This window comes from Centroberyx affinis, unplaced genomic scaffold, assembly GCF_046629955.1.
Source record: "Centroberyx affinis isolate AG114_WGS23_722 - 3 ecotype Tasmania unplaced genomic scaffold, CSIRO-AGI_Caff_v1 ptg001130l_1, whole genome shotgun sequence".
NCBI lineage: Eukaryota > Metazoa > Chordata > Actinopteri > Beryciformes > Berycidae > Centroberyx > Centroberyx affinis.
The window spans coordinates 189450-208046 of record NW_027279669.1 but is presented as its reverse complement, the minus strand read 5'-3'; the positions used below and the strand labels follow the sequence as shown (position 1 = coordinate 208046).

At 41.8% G+C, this 18597-nt stretch overlaps 1 protein-coding gene across 1 annotated transcript; it reads right to left on the bottom strand.

The window, feature by feature from the left end:
* Positions 1-37: 37 nt before the first annotated feature.
* On the bottom strand, positions 38-14500 carry LOC139647918 (E3 ubiquitin-protein ligase RNF123-like; the record flags this gene model as incomplete). The annotated part of the gene is made up of 10 exons (XM_071523924.1): positions 14352-14500; positions 12795-12910; positions 11824-11908; positions 3462-3541; positions 2530-2627; positions 2063-2117; positions 1204-1289; positions 807-893; positions 504-571; positions 38-150 (listed from the first exon to the last, which is right to left on the bottom strand). Coding segments are annotated over exons 2-10 (754 nt in total), but the record flags the coding sequence as incomplete, so codon positions are not given.
* Between the last annotated feature and the right edge of the window lie 4097 nt (positions 14501-18597).

Here is an 18597-nt window from a genome sequence, read left to right as displayed (position 1 = left end):
TTTCCTATTGGGCTGGAAAGATATCTGAGAGGTCTGCTGCCAAAGTTGAAGGCCACCGACTCTTTGAAGGAGAGGCTGATGGCAGGGAAGTAGGCGATGCCGGGACCCATCTTAATGTTAGTGAAGGCTGTGCCCAGAGACTGGCCATTCCTGAGGACACACAAAACAAACACAGCATCAAGACACTGCATCAAACATGTTCACCAATCAGTCCCATTGGCAAGTGCATTCAAACTTTGACCAACCAGTTTAATTTTTTAACAGCTTTTAGAATAAAACAGAGTGATCAAGAACGAGATTGGCCAGTTCAACCACTACATGTCAAACGGGACAGTTAGAACTGACAGATTTACATCATGTGGAAAAGATACTGTACTGATTAGAATTATGCCTGAACCAATAAGAAAACACACACACACGATATGGAATGAAGGCCAAGTATTCTTCAGAGTATTGCAAGTGAGCTGGTTTTACAGTAATGTAACCGAGTTAGTTTGACTTACAAGCAGAACGTTATGGTTCCCTCATCCAGGTCTATCAGACAGCTCACAATGTCTCCAGCTGCCCACGACTGAAAAAAGATAAAACACACTGAACATCAGTCATGTTGGTAAAATACTACAAACAAATGCATATAAATACTCAGGATTGATGACTCTCTCTTGAAACCTCCTCAAGGCGTATTTTTTCAATGGAACATACAACAATGCTTAAAATTCAACATGCTTGTTATAGCTATGTAATACAACAAGACAATCTCTGCCCTTCATCACCATCTTGAATTTAATTATTGTATTCTCCTTCACCTTGCCATAATTAGTGGTAGTCACATTCCACTTGCGCACTCTGTTCCCATCGTAGGCATACGAGTCAGGAGTGTCCCCCACACCCTCCTGGAAAATAGTAAAAAAAAAAAATTATATGATAGGTGCATCTTAAGTGCACTAATACAGACTCTTTATTTTAACTTGTAAATTACTATTTTACGGATAAGATTAAACAGACATTATAGATTATTGATTTGTAATATTTTGAAATGTGTAAAATATGTGTTTATTACAGATTATTAAAACGTTCAACAGAAAATTCAATAGATTATTTAAAAATGAGAACAATCAATAGTTGAAGCCATTGTAGTCTCTCCATGTATGCGTACTATATATGTGTGTGTGTGTGTGTGTGTGTGTGTGTGTGTGTGTGTACCTCCTGGTTGAAGCGACAGTTGAGCGTACACCACCCTATCTGCATCAGCCCCTGGGAGGAGATCAGCACTTCGTACGCCCATTTCCCTGGAGAGAGAATCAATATGAGAAAAGGGTTTTCTTTGATACTTTATCATTACTATTCCCAATTCTAAACATGAAGGGGCTAAATTATACTGTTATTCACTGTAGCGTTGGTGGTAATCTTCTTGCTCTGCTATCACACTCTGCTGCTCTTCTATGAATGAATACAGTGTAAAAATGCAATGAAATACTGCATTGCACTGTGTCTACTCTAATCAGGGTTGTCTGTGCCTATAAAAACTGATCTGATAATAATCTGCTGTAAAGAACAACCTCAACCCTCATACAACACACTGCATGATATGTTAGTTTTTTCTTAAAAAACTCCAGCCCATTTTCTAAAGACATAAAGACATTTCTATAGACATAAAGAACTTCACATGAGACACAACACTATGGCGATGACGGTTAAGCACAAGGCCATCACATGGTTCAAGTGTGCCGTGTTGTGCTTATGTCTTTGTGTTGTTGGATGTACTGTTTCTTGGAATACTTAATACTTAATAGAGTGTAAGAACTAGTACTACTACTACTACCACTAACATCTTAAATTTGACCCATCACTTGATAACTATGAGGCAAGTTTGTATGCACCAGTAGTAATCAGGCACATGTCAAAAAAATCCTTTCACACTTTCCACTTTATATGCAGTAATCCAAAAGAACTGTGACATTGCCTCTTATAGACCATGCAGTCCATCTGTTTGTACTTCTCATGATATAAATTGGGATATACAGAGGAGGAAGTTTGCTCGACCTGTCTGAGAGGCATTTACCTTTATATACACATGTAGTAGCTCTGATGGAGCTGAAGTTGCTGTGGCCGATGACCTAGAAGCATTAAAATACAAAGCATGTCACTTGTTAGATGATGTATTCCAAGACCATATTTTGCGGAAGAGCTGTCATGTCTCATTAAAAGTGGAGCAGGAAAGGAGAATGAATAAGGGAACACAGACGTAGAGACAAAATAAAAATCGTTCCATGTAGAAATAATAGCCGAGAGGGCGTACTCTACTGTGGTTGTAGTTATGATGGTGATGTAATAGGTATGTGGCGTGGTAACGGTTACTGTCTGAAAAGTTCTCTCAAAGTAGTGTACAAACATAGGAATCATAAACTGGAGAAAACAGGAGAGGTTGTTAACTAGCTCCCTGTTTACCTAAAGAGCTGGGATTGCAACCAATAAAGCATTACTTTACTACTTGGCTGAAACTACCCAGTGTATAATATGCAATCTCACCCCTAGTAGATCATCGTCTACAAACAGAAGTCCTTCGAAGCCGCTGGTGTGATCCAGAACTACAGTCTGAGGGCCCAAACGACCTTCATTGGGCTGATCTGCAGAAACAGAAAGACAGCCAACATTGTTAAATGATAGTGCGATTGCATAGGCTAGTCTCTGTGTAAGTTCTGTCTGTACAGCCTAGGGACCAGGACCAATGCGATAAAGAATAATCATTTTTTCCCCCCTCGTTTTGTCTTACAAATTCAAGTTTGCTTAAAGACCATGGGATGGTTTGGCAAGAGAATACACTAGAACTAGAAACACACCGTAGAAAGAGTGATCAATATAAATGATCTAACCATAATCTTGATCATAAGAGTGATCATTCAGTAGTGTGTAAAAAGCAGTCTTTGCATCATGTAAAACTGATGTATTCATGTCATAAATGGAATAAAACCAAATAAATACATTAGAGAATTTTTCTTTGCTGCAGATTCATACAATTTATACCACCATGCCCAAAGTACTATAAGTACCAATCAATATGCAGAACCCCCCAGCCACACCACTAAATTATACACACACTCTCCACCACCTCTTAAACATGACTCCAGCTGTTTTAGAAATACTTGATTGCCTCCCAAGGTGTGACCACCCAGAGCCATTTAATATGCAACACCAGACTTCGGCTGCTTCTCAATGGGAGGCTGATTACAATACGTATGCAATTACATGCAATTACTCTCTAAATAAACCCTGAAGGACAGTAAGGAGGGGGAAGAATCAGCAGCTCAAACAAATGGAATAATGAGCTTTTACAGATAGTATAGAAAGAAATGAGAACTATGTCTGAAGGCTCAAAATGTGTGTTGCATGTTTGCGCGTCTTTGTGTGGTTGCAAGCATCTGTGTTTGTGTCTGTGTGTATAAGCGTAAGTGTGTGTATACCTCTGCTTTCCTCAGTGGGTTCTCCCTCAGACAGCAGTCGTTCCAGGTGAGCCCCAAGATCTTGGAAGCCAAGAGGTTTCCTACAGAAGAGGAGGAAGAAGAGGTAGAACGGGAGATGGAAGAGGAGTTTCACCGTGAGGCTCAGCAATGTCACTATCTGTTATCTGCAATAACGCTAACTGTTAGTGAACTACACAGAATATGTAACGTTATATGTATTCATAATTTCCTGAATGACTGTAGTTCACCTTGCTGTGTCATTACAGCTTACCATTGTTTATTTCACCATGACTGTAAATCAGCATTGTAGTTCACTGTACAAATGCCAGATCCATGCAGCGTAGCTAAGTTATAGCTAGCTGGCTAAACTTAGCATAGCTTTGTGTACAGTTAGATAACGTTATTTGGCCGCCGCTGCCGCACACGGGAGAAGTTTGCCTTCAGAGCTTTCTGCCAGAAAGCCTTTCTGCCAGAAATCCACGGTTATGGTTTGGGTAGGGTTTAGGGTTACCCTAAGGCTTTCTACCAGAAAGCCCTGAAGGCAAACTTGTCCCGTGTGCGCCGCTGCCTTGCATTGCTCTTGGCTAGTAGAAGGCAATCGTTATACACCTTTGCTTTGTAACGTTACATAATTTATTGTTGGCTAAAATCAACACTATTTGTCATAATAGCTACATAAATTAGTATTATGGATCAAGCTGGTGAAGTGTTTGGCAAGCTAGCCAACTAACATATCCACTCAGAAAGTATTACGTTACGAGCAAGCAAGCTATAGAGGTAGCGAAGCTGAAGAGACTAGCCACGGGAGCGCGCATAACGTCACATCCGTTGGAATCTCGCAGAAAAAACATCCCGAGTCCTTCACATAGACTGTAGCTTTACACACTGTTACAGGCAACGGAGAAAGTCGGCTGAGGTCTCATTTTTTAAGTTACGTTACAACCCGTTCACACATTGGCAATAAAAAACGATTTATACATGTAAAAAGTTTGTAAAAGTTACATATAAGACCTTTAAATAAAATCTGATTGAAAATTTTCAATGTAGCCTTTAATATTTTATATGATTAGTTGAAGCTGCCGGACAGACTCGGTGCTAGCCGCAAGCTACTTTGGCTGTGCTTTCTTCCGCATTGTGTTCCTCCCCTATATGACAGTGTAGAAGCCCATTGGCTTAGTCTGTGATAGACAAAGGGGTCTGGAACCGGTTTGGTAAGTTTCGTCCCCAATGACCGAGTATTGGCCAAGCTACTCTGAGTGACAGCAGAGGTGTGCTATCAACAGTAGCGATCGGGTGCTAAGTTACGCCTTTACATTCAAACCCAGTCTGCTCCCATTGTGTTTCAAAACTGTCTGTCAACTCTAGCCAATAGGCGAGGCTATAATCTTTCAAACGAGCCATCATTGGTCGCATTCGGCTTTGGACACACCTCTGTAGGGCCACGCGAGGTGAGGCCAGAGGCGGTTTGGAAATGAGACGGCGCAACTGCGAGTCATTTCCTGTATCTGTGTCACATGGGTTTCGCCACTGCCCCGCCCCTTTAGGAGATTAGTGGCAGGTCTTGAGTCTATTCACTCCAATGGGAGAAGTGAACGTGAGCACAGGTTATGACCGATTCTTTCGCCCCATAGTCACCAAAGTAAATATTGGACCCATTTTTCAGCTACATATCTTCCGAACATTCTGACACAAAAATGGCATTTTTCAGACAGACAAATCAGGAGAAAATTAACTTTGTTCGAGACCTGTCTCTGTCTCAGCAACACACTCTCGAGAGATCTGGCAACATCATCATTTATCCCATCGGTCTGGTTTCACTGCAGTGGGGGGTCCAGGCCTCTGGTCTCACCCAGGTGTCCGGTACCACTCAGGCCTCCGGTACCACCCAGGTCTCCGGTCCTACCCAGGCCTCCGCTAACACTGAGGCCTCCAGTACCGCCCAGGTGTCCGGTACCACCCAGGCCTCTGCTACCACCGAGGCTTCCACTACCACCCAGGCCTCCGGTACCACCCAGGTCTCCGGTACCACCCAGGCCTCTGCTACCACCCAGGCCTCCGGTACCACCCAGGTCTCCAGTACCACCCAGGCCTCTGCTACCACCCAGGCCTCCAGTACCGCCCAGGCCTCCGGTCCAACCCAGGTCTCCAGTCCTACCCAGGCCTCCGCTAAGACCGAGGCCTCCACTACCACCCAGGCCTCCGCTACCACCGAGGCCTCCAGTCCCACCAAGGTGTCCGGTATCACTCAGGCCTCCGGTACCACCCATGTCTCCAGTCCTACGCAGGCCTCCGCTAACACCCAGGCCTCCGCTACCACCAAGGCCTCCGGTCCCACCCAGGTGTCCGGTATCACTCAGGCCTCCGGTACCACCCATGTCTCCGGTCCTACCCAGGCATCCGCTAGCACCGAGGCCTCCAGTACTGCCCAGGCCTCTGGTCCCACCCAGGTGTCAGGTACCACCCAGGCCTCTGCTACCACCGAGGCTTCCACTACCACCCAGGCCTCCGGTACCACCCAGGTCTCTGGTCCTACCCAGGCCTCCACTAACACCCAGTTCTCAGATAACACCAAGGCCTCCAGTACCACCCAGGCCTCCGGTACCACCCAGGTCTCTGATATCACCCAGGCCTCTGGTATCACCCAGGCCTCTGGTACCACCCAGGTCTCCGATACCACTGAGGCTTCCAGTACCACCCAGACCTCTGGTCCCACCCAGGTCTCCAGTACCACCCAGGCCACTGGTACCACCCAGGTCTCTGATGTTGTGGTTGAAGACGACTTGACCCAAAAGGTGGAAGGCCCCTCTGCACCTCCAAAAACAACCATTAATGACAACATTATGGATAAGGAACTTGTTGTGTTGGCAAACAAACTCAGGGCTATCACTGAAAGAGCTGAGTCAGTTATGGTTATGGACAGCTTGACTCCAAATGATGAGGCGGCAGATGCCACTGTGGACTGCAGCATCTCTGATACCCCTGATCTTCCTCTTAGCAACTTGGCCACAAACTGCCTGCGCAAAAACATCAGCAAGGCAGTTGAGTCAGATGACAGCCAAGTGCAAAGGACAACAAAAGAGAAGGGTAGCAGAAGTTTTCCTGGAGGACTCCGGAAAACCCACAGCAAGAGGGCGAAGAAAGAGAAGGGTAGCAGACGATTTTCTGGAGGACTCTGGAAAAGCAAGAGGGGGAAAAAGAAGCCTTGCATCGAACAGGAGGAAGATGATGCTTCAGACTCCTGCGATGAAGCCCATGGCAAGAGGGCAAAAAAGAAGAAGGGTATAAAGGGATTTTTCAGAGGCTTCTGGAAATCTCTGACCTGGACACCTGACATAGAAGACGACCATGAGGAAGTTTACTACGCTGCAGACTTCGCTTGGAACGTCCATGTTCAATCCCCCATCCAGAGGGCAAAAGCAAATGTGGTGGTTTGCATCCAAAGGCAAGATCCCGATGCTTCTGCCTTCAATGATCGAGCCCACAGCAAGTGGGCAAAAAAGAAGGCTAAAAGAAGATTTTCTGGTGCACACTGGAAAACCCACGGCAAGCGGGTGAACAAGAAGAACCTGTGCATCGAACAGGTGGAGGACGATGACAAAGTTTATTTTGCTGCGGACTTCGCTTGGAACGTCCATGTTCAAGCTCCCAACCAGAGGGAGAAAACAAAGACCTGCATCGCACAGGACGATGACAATGCTTCGGCCTTCAGCAATGAAACCAAGAGGGCGAAGAAGAAAAAGGGCATCAGCAGATTTTTCAGGAAATTGCTGTGCTGCATCCCTGACCCTGAACAGTAAGACCACTAAGTCACTGTTCAAGCTCCCAGCCAGAGGGAGAAAACAAAGACCTGCATCGCACAGGACGATGACAAGGTTTCGGCCTTCAGCAATGAAACCAAAAAGGCAAAGAAGAAGAAGAAGGGTGTCAGCAGATTTTTCAGGAAATTTCTGTGCTGCATCCCTGACCCTGAACAGTAAGACCACTAAGTCACTGTTCAAGCTCCCAGCCAGAGGGAGAAAACAAAGACCTGCATCGCACAGGAAGATGCCGATGCTTCGGCCTCCAGCGATGAAACCCACAGCCAGAGTTCAACAATCAGCCCAAAATAGAGCTATCTATCCTAGGTAGTTTATGTTTACTTTCTGTTCATAGACACTGGACTCTGGACACTGCAGCACACACACACACACTTTTATTTTGCAAGAAAATACGTTTTTGAAAATATTTAATTAGTAGAAGTAATTATTGTAGAGAATGTGATTTCATGCAGGTTTCTTGAGATTACAAAAAAAAAAAAAAACTTAATAATAACACATTTGCTACATGAAGAACCAAACATACTGTAAAACTTCAATTAATAGCCCGGGCTTTTATTTGCTTCAAACACTGAACTCAACCGGCCTATATTTGGGACAGGCGTCTATATGGGACAGGCCTTCAATTCCTTTCGCACAAAACTCTTGCTCAGCAAAGATGGGAAATACTATCAAATTGTTTATTTAAACCAGTATGAATATTACTTATATAAAAAATTAGGCTATCGAATAACATATCAATTACGAATGACTCATTTGATCTCGCTCCGAGAGAGAGAGTGAGAGAGTGAGAGTGAGAGAGAGAGAGAGAGAGAGAAGCACTGGTCGACCGAGCTAGAAAGTGAATGAAGAGAGGGAGTAGTGGTAGCGAGAAAGCCGGTGAATCAGAGAAATAAAACGTTATTTTCTGATTGTTTCACAAGCCGAAAAAAGATTAACGGAGAAATGTCTTGCTGCTGCTTCTCCTTTTTTGTTTTGTTCAGCAAATTTGACAACTGACAGCTTGAATTTCAGGTCGTAGACTACTTTTTTCTCTGTGCCGCCATGGCGATCAACAAATGTGACTCACGTTTGAGTGCAAGTAAAAAAAAAAAAAAAACTGCTTCGCAGCATCAATTGCAACCGGCTTCTAATTGAGACCGGCCTTTATTTGTCAAAACGTGTAGCCACACCCGGCCAGTAAAAGGGACTCTGTGTTTAATTGGGACTCGGCTTTTAATTGAGGTTTTATGGTAGTTTTTGCCAGCCAAGCATGGTTGTAGGTTCAGGTCATGTCACAATATGAACATATGTAGAACAACAGATTACCAGAGATACAGCAAATTTTTCTAAAATCTTTGAAAGGAACTTGGCATTTTACATATAAAGTGACTTTAATTTTAAAGTATAATAAAAAATAAAAAAATACATAACATTTACTCTTAGTTGTTGACAATGCTGCCATGCACTCTGCCCCCTAAAACAACACATCTTGAAAACTTTGGGATCAAAGAAAAGCCCAACATAGAGCAGTCACATAAATTCTACTTTCATCTCTTTAACCTGCAGTTATAGATCTACTTAAATATTAATTATCGGTAAATATATATGGAAATTTGGCTAAATCAATACTAATTTAAAGGATACGGCTGGTGTTTTTAAATACATTTCTTATCGTCAACAAATCCTATGAAAATAATAAAATCAACAATGCGTTTGCTCTACTCCCGTTACTTTGACTCTGACTTCCCACGCTCCCTTTTTAGCCTTCAAACCGGAAGTCATTGGCTCCAATTGTAAGCTAAAAACCTTGAAATACAGCTCACAAAGACTTTGTTTACATTTAAAAAATCGCTAACTGTTATCATGAAAAGTCAGGCTATTGTAGTTATTACCAAATCAAATTGAAATGGTAACAAATTCTTCAGTACGCCGGGGACTATTTTCGGTGCTACGGAACTACTTTCCTGAGATGGAAACGTGTTTATGGTCGGCTTATTAAGTTGTTTGAGGAAAAAGTCGGCTGGGCCGATGCATCGCAATGATGAAATATGCTGCCCAGAGCAACGGCATGGCTGTTTGACGTGTTTTTAATCGTTTTTTTAATACAATGGAGTTCTATGGCTGCTGGGACATGGCTTCATTGGGCATCGGCTACATGGACGAGACTTGTTAGCAAAACAAATCAATTTCTGATTTTGTTATTTTCATAGGATTTGTTGACGATAAGAAACGCATTAAAAAACACCAGTGTTATCCTTTAAACTAAATTGTTCAATTCTTTCTATCACTTTACTGTTTCCTTATAGTCAAATGCACTCATATTGTCATGTAAATATCTGAATAACCTACAATTTTATATTAAATAATCTATCCTTTGTTTCCTTACTGCATGGTTTCAGAATAAAGAAATAGTAAGGTCTTTAAGTTATTTAAGATAACTTCTGATGTGAAGTATTCACTCATCAAGTATAGAAATCAGTAATTACAAGTAGGACAATGTAGTTATTTATTTTGTGTTTCCTTCGCTTTATTTATTGCACATTACTGTGTCCTCCATGTGAAGTTAGTGATAAATTTTAGGTTAATGAGCCATGAAGACAGTAAATTAGTCACAAGTAAATTGACATGTCACAGACTAAAATAAAGTAGTTATTTTCGATGGCACAGTGAATGATTGATGTTGGTTGATTAGATAGTTGCTGTTGTCACACATGGATTTGTACAAAACTTGGTATGAAGGTTGGTTATGGGCCAAGGAAGAACTGATTAACTTTTCATCTCAATTGGCCAAAAGGGGGCATGGTGTTGGGCATGGCATATAACCAAAAGGTGGTTTTCAGACATGGTGGAGGTCTTTGCCCTACTGAGCACATTTTCTAGTTTATTACATGTAGCCTACTGTACTAGCACTGCTACTAGTCTCTGTATCAATATAGATCAACACTAGTGGAGCCACATCAAACTACAGCAGCTATGTATTTGTGTGTGTGTGTATGTGTGTGTGTGTGTGTGTGTGTGTCTATGTATAGAGCTGCTTGGGGTAACATGAGTCTGCCTGGCTTAGGGAAAGGGGCCAGTGGCTCTAGGGCACTGTAACACTAGAATAACAAATGGACAAGAGAGGCAAAGATCTAACCTGATGAGTCCAGCTTTCTCCAGCCATAGCGCTGCTCACTGCTGTTTAGGAGACAGTTTATATTTCACTCTCAAGTTTCATTTTGCCACTCCATGTTGGCGGAGAAGTGTCCAAACCTGACACCACAATTTCTCAATTTATCTTCTCTACTGTAGCCCCACTTTGTGATTTAGGCTGATAAGACGGGGTGAATTTTTACTTAAAAAAAAACTTGCCCAGTGCAGCTTCAAAGGAGAGTGAGGGGTTCAGGTTTTACCGAAGGACACTAAGAAAGCAGAGAGGGACACAATGTAGGGGAAACGAAGGAAAGAAGTTTCTGATGAGATTCAACCCTAGACCAGCAGGGGAAAGTGTAGTCCCAGAGACAGGGGCTGTGGCAGGGAATGGATCACTATTCCCTCATTTGTATTTCCCTATATAGTGCTGCTCTATTAGTGCACTAATTAGCGGTAAATCACACATGATTAATGAGTGAATTCGGACACTTAATTCATCATCATTCATCATCAACCTGCGTCTGCATTCACCAGTCGCATAAACAAATGTTTCAGCTAACATTTGACAAGTTACTAATATTCCTTCAAAGCCAACCACATATGTGTGACTAGCTGACATTAAACAGAAAAAAATATTCACCGACGTTCCCATCTCGGCTTTTTCCGACCTTATGTCGGTGAATAAATATTCTATGCATCGGAGTTATGTGTGTGGCTACTTTTTTCTGTTTATTTTCACACAGCCAGCACTTCGCCAATCCAGGTGTGCGGTTTCCTTCACGTTTTGGACTTCTCACTACCTGACATTAACAAAAAACACATTACAATAAGCTATGTACCGTATAACCTGCAGCTAGAGATAAATACCTTCCTGAACAACAGACCTTAATGTTAATGTTAGCGTTAACGAGCTCAAATTAGCGTTACAAAACGTGCACTTATAATTAATTATTAATTGGCAGTTAAAAGAAAACATCTTTAGAATAGCTTGACATCTTTTTGGTATCAAAAAAAGTTTATTTACTTGCATTAGTAAATGAGGTTTGGTGAAGAAGAGGATGCCATCATTATAAAACCACAGAAGGGTTACAACTTGGTTGCTTGGTAGCAGCCAGGTGACGACGGACTCGCAATGCATTTTGGTATACTTTCATGGTTTTAGTGACCAGGCTTGTTCACTACATATTACAGTGCATTGTGGGAAATATGTAGTGCCCTCAAAATCATTCCACAATATAATTTTACGATTTGGACACTAACAAATGTCTGACATACGTATTAGTGCCCTAAAACGCAGATAGTGATCCATTCCGGTCACAGCCAGGGACTAGCCACTACACAACATCACCAGACACACTGATGAGACTCTACTGTAGTGGGGCTACTGGCAGACCAGGGGATAGAGAGGATAGAAGATCAAGTCGGTACACTACCTGAGGGAAGCCAGTGCAGGTCCCTGCTTGGTGGAAGGGAACACATGGTATAGGTAGTCGCTCAGTAACTTCTCATTCACTATACCTGACAGAGAGGAAGAGAGGAGAAGAAAGAATGGCATACAATTTCAATTATCAGTTGACTGTCCATATGTCTTCTAATTAGACATATACAATATAATATACTGCCACACAAAAGCAGGAAACAGTAGAAATGCATGGGAGTTGCATACCCAAAATACCTGTCGCCTTTGTCTGTAGCTATGCCTTACCTGTATATCTGGTCAAAATCCTGCAGCAGTCCTTACCTATAGTTTCAGATTTGTCTGTTTGTTATTTGCATATCATCTTTGTCTTGGATTTGTCCATTGTTTCACGTAATTAGAGGTGCAATAAGTAAGATTTTTACTGTCCCATAGCACAAAATGGCCATAATAAATCTGCAGGGGGTTTGATAGCATTGTTGAGCAATAACACTTGTTCAATGATTACTTTGCCAGGTGCTGAGATTTCTGGCTTCCAAAACTAACTTTCTGGCCCGTACTCTCCTCTCTGTTTTGGAACCCCCCACCCCCTCCACACACACACACCCATGCATTTTGAACTGCTCTAAGATGGAGTATGGTGCTACGAGTGAGCGATCGGCATGTTTGGTTCTTTCCCAAAATGACAGATGACAAATGACAAAGCAATATTAATATGCATCGTGATAAATTACCTCTCCACAAGACGTTTCTGCTGAATCTCTGCTCTAATTAACTAGCTTACTCATTCTATTGTGAAAATGTGACCTTTATATTTCTGCCCATTACAGGCTACCATAAGCTGTACCAGAAAAATGTCAATGTTGTTGCAAATCCCTTGGCTGCCAATAGAGGTCAATAAAAGTCATAGGTTAGGCTACTTAATGACCCTTTAAATATGTGTCTGTATCTTACCTGTACATGCTATAGTCTCATACCCGCACATACCTGTGGCTTTAGGTTTGTCTGTGTCTGAAGCCAGTCTGTAGTTGCGGCGGGTCAGGGCAGTGCCGCCCCCCTTAGAGCTCATGCTGCCTGGCTGGAGTCACCTGGCCCATACACGGCTGGGAAACAAAGACAAAAACGTTTAAAGGGATTCAGAATAGGGTTGTTTTATTCTCCAAGCTATAAGCAAAAACAAGGAAAGGGCAGTGGTGTCACAACAGCCTGAATTTGAGGTACCTCACCTGTATGCCCAGTTTTGGCTGGCATGACAACACTATTCTCTCATTTTTTTTCTAGCTTTTGAGGCAGGTATTTCCCAAATGAGAGTTGTGTTAAACACCCCCAAACTTGGACACACATTACAAATCATGCTGCCTGATTTATCTTACAACACTCTACTCTCTTCAACCTCCAGCAGAGAGGAGAACACACACATAGCAATCTGACGCTTAGCAGACAACAACTATAATAAGCCTAATGCATTATACAAACTATTTGTGTATTTGGTAGAATAACTAGTACACAGGCTTCATAGACAGCTGTCATGATTGAGATTGTAGTTAGTGTTACACCTGAAACATGGTACAAACACCTGCTGTGGTAACTTTAAAGATTGTTGCTAGTATGAGTAAGTAGCCATGCATGCCCTACCACATCCAATGTCCAAGTCCAATTCTCCTCTTGGCTTTTTAACTTATTCACCACTTCTGTGTGCATTCGACATATTTACAAGGTTGTCTTCTCTACAGCTCCAAGATCAGTAAGGTGCTAACTACAAAGACAGATTTCCTTGTCTGTTGGTTATCTGCATACCTAGTCCCCATTCTCAAAAAACAACCTGGTGTTTTGCACTTGGACTATAAACGACCCAGGTAGGGCTCCTTCATCAGTTTCGCTTTATTGTACAGTTCTCCTCTGGCTGACTGACAGGTTGCTGTTTGCTTAAACAGCTCAATATGTGTGGGACACAGGTTTGAGTCAAGTCTGTTACAGCAACTGGATATAGTAGGTGTGGTGAGTACAGAGGCAGACTGGAAAATAATGGCTTGGCACAGGCTAGCTAGTTAGCTACTGCCTGGGCTAGTAATGACATATGTTAAAGTGACAACAATATCAGACATATTGTTCCATGACATGTCAACACTGCAGACTACTATTCTGGACGGCAGCTTAGATACCAGTGTGATGAGCTCAGAACCATCAGCCAAGCCAAGTCAAACCTCGGCTAGCTAGCCTGCTAGTTAGCTAAGCTGCCACTGCAAGCCCCGACTGCACCTTCTCTGTAGATAGCTTACACACGTAGTTAGTCGCTAAAATGCAATTACATGGCATTATAAAATCCTTTGGTTGCACTCGCTGTCGGCTTAAGGTCAGCCAAATCGCAAGACACATAACGCATTGCATAGCTACACTGCATCTTGCATAGCATTGCTAGCTAGCTGGCTAATGACTCAGTGACAGCCACAGAAACACTGACTGAAGCTCCTCTCTATTTGGGCTTGCTGAGCAGTGCTAGTCGATGCAAGCCAGTGGAGACGGCTAGCTAATAGCAACACTTACCGGTTCCTTCTTTTTTAAACGAACCTCTCCTCCAGTTAAAATGTCCCCGTGTTTTGTTTATTTACACTAAGTAAAAAACTGATATGTTATACAGGCTGTTGCCGTGTGTAATAAGCTAATTTCTGACAGCCACAACAGTCCTCTTCTTGTCAAACGGTTTCCACGACTGCGGTCAAGCTAGCCGTCACTCGCAACTCCGTGGTCAAACCAGCCGCCCCTAAATTTGGAGTGCGCGCGTATTCTCACCTTTATGGCAAATGCATTGAAACGGCCCAGAGCGAGCTGAGCTGACAGGGAGAGTTAGCGACTTTATTCTGTCAGATTTCTCACTTTGCAAAGACAAGTGTTGCAGTATGAAACTCGTACCCGAAGAGAGGCTATGACATCTTTATTCTACCCGAGCACACCAAATGCAATACAGTTTATCAAATTGCGTCGCACTTGGCGCAAGGATACACATGTGACTACGTCCGGTTTTCAAAATAAGGCGTTAACACAGGCTATATACTAAAAACATATGGAAATTAGATGAATGGGATTATATTCACAGGAAGCATAAAGCATGGTATCAGTGTCCCTTATAAATTAAAAAATCCCACGAAATTGTGAGGGACATTACTTTATTATTTGATTTTGGGTTGCAATAAAAAAAAAAAACTGACAATGACTGATATACAGTATTTGAGTTCAGGACAACCCTGACTGTATACGAACTCAAAATCAAGCATTTTTACTGTATAAGTTTAGAGAATTTCAAAGTTAAAGTCCCACATTTGTACCTTCAAATGGCTTCCTTTCTGAAACTCGGGGTGCTGTAAAAACACATTGCTCCATAAGTTCTGGCAATGACTGATATATTTGAGTTCAGGAAAGCAAAAGAAAAATAAATAAATAAATAAATAAATAAATAAAATAACTAACCGAAATAATAATAATAACAATAATAATAATTATTATTTTTTTCTTTTGTGTCAAGTCTTTTGTTTTGGTCACATAAACTTGCAGGAATGCACTGTTGCACCAATTCATAAAAAGCTCGATAACAGGACCGTGACTTGTAAATTACATTGCAGCATCCTCGAAGAAAAAGTGAAGATGCCTGTAATGCTTGAACATCCTCATCTTTAATACGTGTCCAGTTTAAAACCTTATCCATGTAAGCAGAGGCAATTTTATGATCGTTTCCAAAATGCTGTCTGAGTAACTTCTTGGCTCTTTGATCTCCTTGGTCATGAGAATTGAGGAAGATGTTGGCAGCTGCGCACTATGTCTCTTGGCTGCCCCCTAGTGGATTGTTCAGGAAAGTGCAATATCATCAGTGCAATATCATTTTGCCTTTGCATGATGCTCAAGATATCGTTCTGACTGTCCCAGGTCTGATTTCATCCACATCTGCCACATTCAGGTCCATGTTTTGATTATCATGGGGTTGTATATTATTTTACCTTTTCAGTAAAATCACAGAACACTGTCATTTTTGCTTGAAACCGTTTGAGTTTGCCTCACAACTTCATCTTGAGGTAAAGTTCAGTTATATTGTGGAACAATATAGAGTTTGGGAGATGATGCATTTTATGTTAGAGGTTAGGGTTTGAGTTGAAAGTGATATTGGATTACTGGGGGAAGCTTTGATTGATTATAAGGCCACCTCTGTGATTTTTATATGAATCAAATACTACTAGAACAACTTGTACAGTTATATGAGGATGAAAGGTCAGCTTAAGGCCCTTTGTGCCGGCAGCACAAACACTTTAAACTGCTTTTCCTCTCTCCTCCTGTCCAACTTGAGTTAACCTGCTTCAGTTACATACTGATAATGTGTATTATCTATGTAAATAGCATTGAGTCTATTTCCAACCAGGTGTGTTTCTGGGCACTGTATAGGGAGATCAAGCATATAGAAATTTTGCTATGACAAGAGTCTAGATACTAATAACTACTTGCAAACTCAAGTAAACCATGGTGTTGCTGTGACACCAAACAAACCCAGAATATTATTTATGATAATAGATTAACTGTTTTTTTTTCACAAGCAAAACTTGCATTTAAATTGATCAGAGCTCTAATATTTATGTCATGGCCAAATGTTGTGAGGAGACTCACCTTTGATCCAGTGTAGTTCAATCTACAGTATGTATGTAGGGTAAAGTAAACATTTCTTTCAAAATACGTTTCATTCTACATGTTCCGTTTTCAATGGGTGAAACATTCTCAGGGGTATTAAGCATTACAAGACAGTCTCACATTTGAAGAAGACCAATCCAGTGATTAGAAAAGACCAATCATTGTGCATCTTGCAGCAGTCATGGTTCCAGCAGATGAATCAAACAGCTCAGTACCTCAAAAAAGGCGTCTACGAGCAGATCCAGAAGAGCGGCCTGGGAGCAGTATTCTTCGGTGGTCTGCTCTATCTCTGCCAGTAATGTCAGGTACCTGCAAGTCACAAAGCATGCTATTTACATAGATAATACACATTATCAGTATGTAACTGAAGCAGGTTAACTCAAGTTGGACAGGAGGAGAGAGGAAAAGCAGTTTAAAGTGTTTGTGCTGCCGGCACAAAGGGCCTTAAGCTGACCTTTCATCCTCATATAACTGTACAAGTTGTTCTAGTAGTATTTGATTCATATAAAAATCACAGAGGTGGCCTTATAATCAATCAAAGCTTCCCCCAGTAATCCAATATCACTTTCAACTCAAACCCTAACCTCTAACATAAAATGCATCATCTCCCAAACTCTATATTGTTCCACAATATAACTGAACTTTACCTCAAGATGAAGTTGTGAGGCAAACTCAAACGGTTTCAAGCAAAAATGACAGTGTTCTGTGATTTTACTGAAAAGGTAAAATAATATACAACCCCATGATAATCAAAACATGGACCTGAATGTGGCAGATGTGGATGAAATCAGACCTGGGACAGTCAGAACGATATCTTGAGCATCATGCAAAGGCAAAATGATATTGCACTGATGATATTGCACTTTCCTGAACAATCCACTAGGGGGCAGCCAAGAGACATAGTGCGCAGCTGCCAACATCTTCCTCAATTCTCATGACCAAGGAGATCAAAGAGCCAAGAAGTTACTCAGACAGCATTTTGGAAACGATCATAAAATTGCCTCTGCTTACATGGATAAGGTTTTAAACTGGACACGTATTAAAGGTGAGGATGTTCAAGCATTACAGGCATCTTCACTTTTTCTTCGAGGATGCTGCAATGTAATTTACAAGTCACGGTCCTGTTATCGAGCTTTTTATGAATTGGTGCAACAGTGCATTCCTGCAAGTTTATGTGACCAAAACAAAAGACTTGACACAAAAGAAAAAAATAATAATTATTATTATTGTTATTATTATTATTTCGGTTAGTTATTTTATTTATTTATTTATTTATTTTTATTTTGCTTTCCTGAACTCAAATATATCAGTCATTGCCAGAACTTATGGAGCAATGTGTTTTTACAGCACCCCGAGTTTCAGAAAGGAAGCCATTTGAAGGTACAAATGTGGGACTTTAACTTTGAAATTCTCTAAACTGATACAGTAAAAATGCTTGATTTTGAGTTCGTATGCAGTCAGGGTTGTCCTGAACTCAAATACTGTATATCAGTCATTGTCAGGATTTTTTTTTCTTGCAACCCAAAATCAAAGAATAAAGTAATGTCCCTCACAATTTAGTGGGATGTTTTAATTTATAAGGGACACTGATAACATGCTTTATGCTTCCTGTGAATATAATCCCATTCATCTAATTTCCATATATGTTTTTTGTATATACCCTGTGTTAACACCTTATTTTGAAAACCGGACGTAGTCACATGTGTATCCTTGCACCAAGTGCGACGCAATTTGATAAATTGTAGCCTATTGTATTTGGTGTGCTCGGGTAGAATAAAGATGTCATAGCCTCTCTTCGGGTAAGAGTTTCATACTGCAACACTTGTCTTTGCAAAGTGAGAAATCTGACAGAATAAAGTCGCTAACTCTCCCTGTCAGCTCGCGCTGGGCCGTTTCAATGCATTTGCCATAAAGGTGAGAATACGCGCGCACTCCAAATTTAGGGGCGGCTGGTTTGACCACGGAGTTGCGAGTGACGGCTAGCTTGACCGCAGTCGAGCACCGGTAGCACCGGTACCGAAGCAGCACGAATAGACGCGCATCAAAATCCAAGCGGCGGCTGGCTTGACCCTACATCCATGGCTTGACCGCAGTGTTCCAACGTCACGGAGCGTCAGTTGGT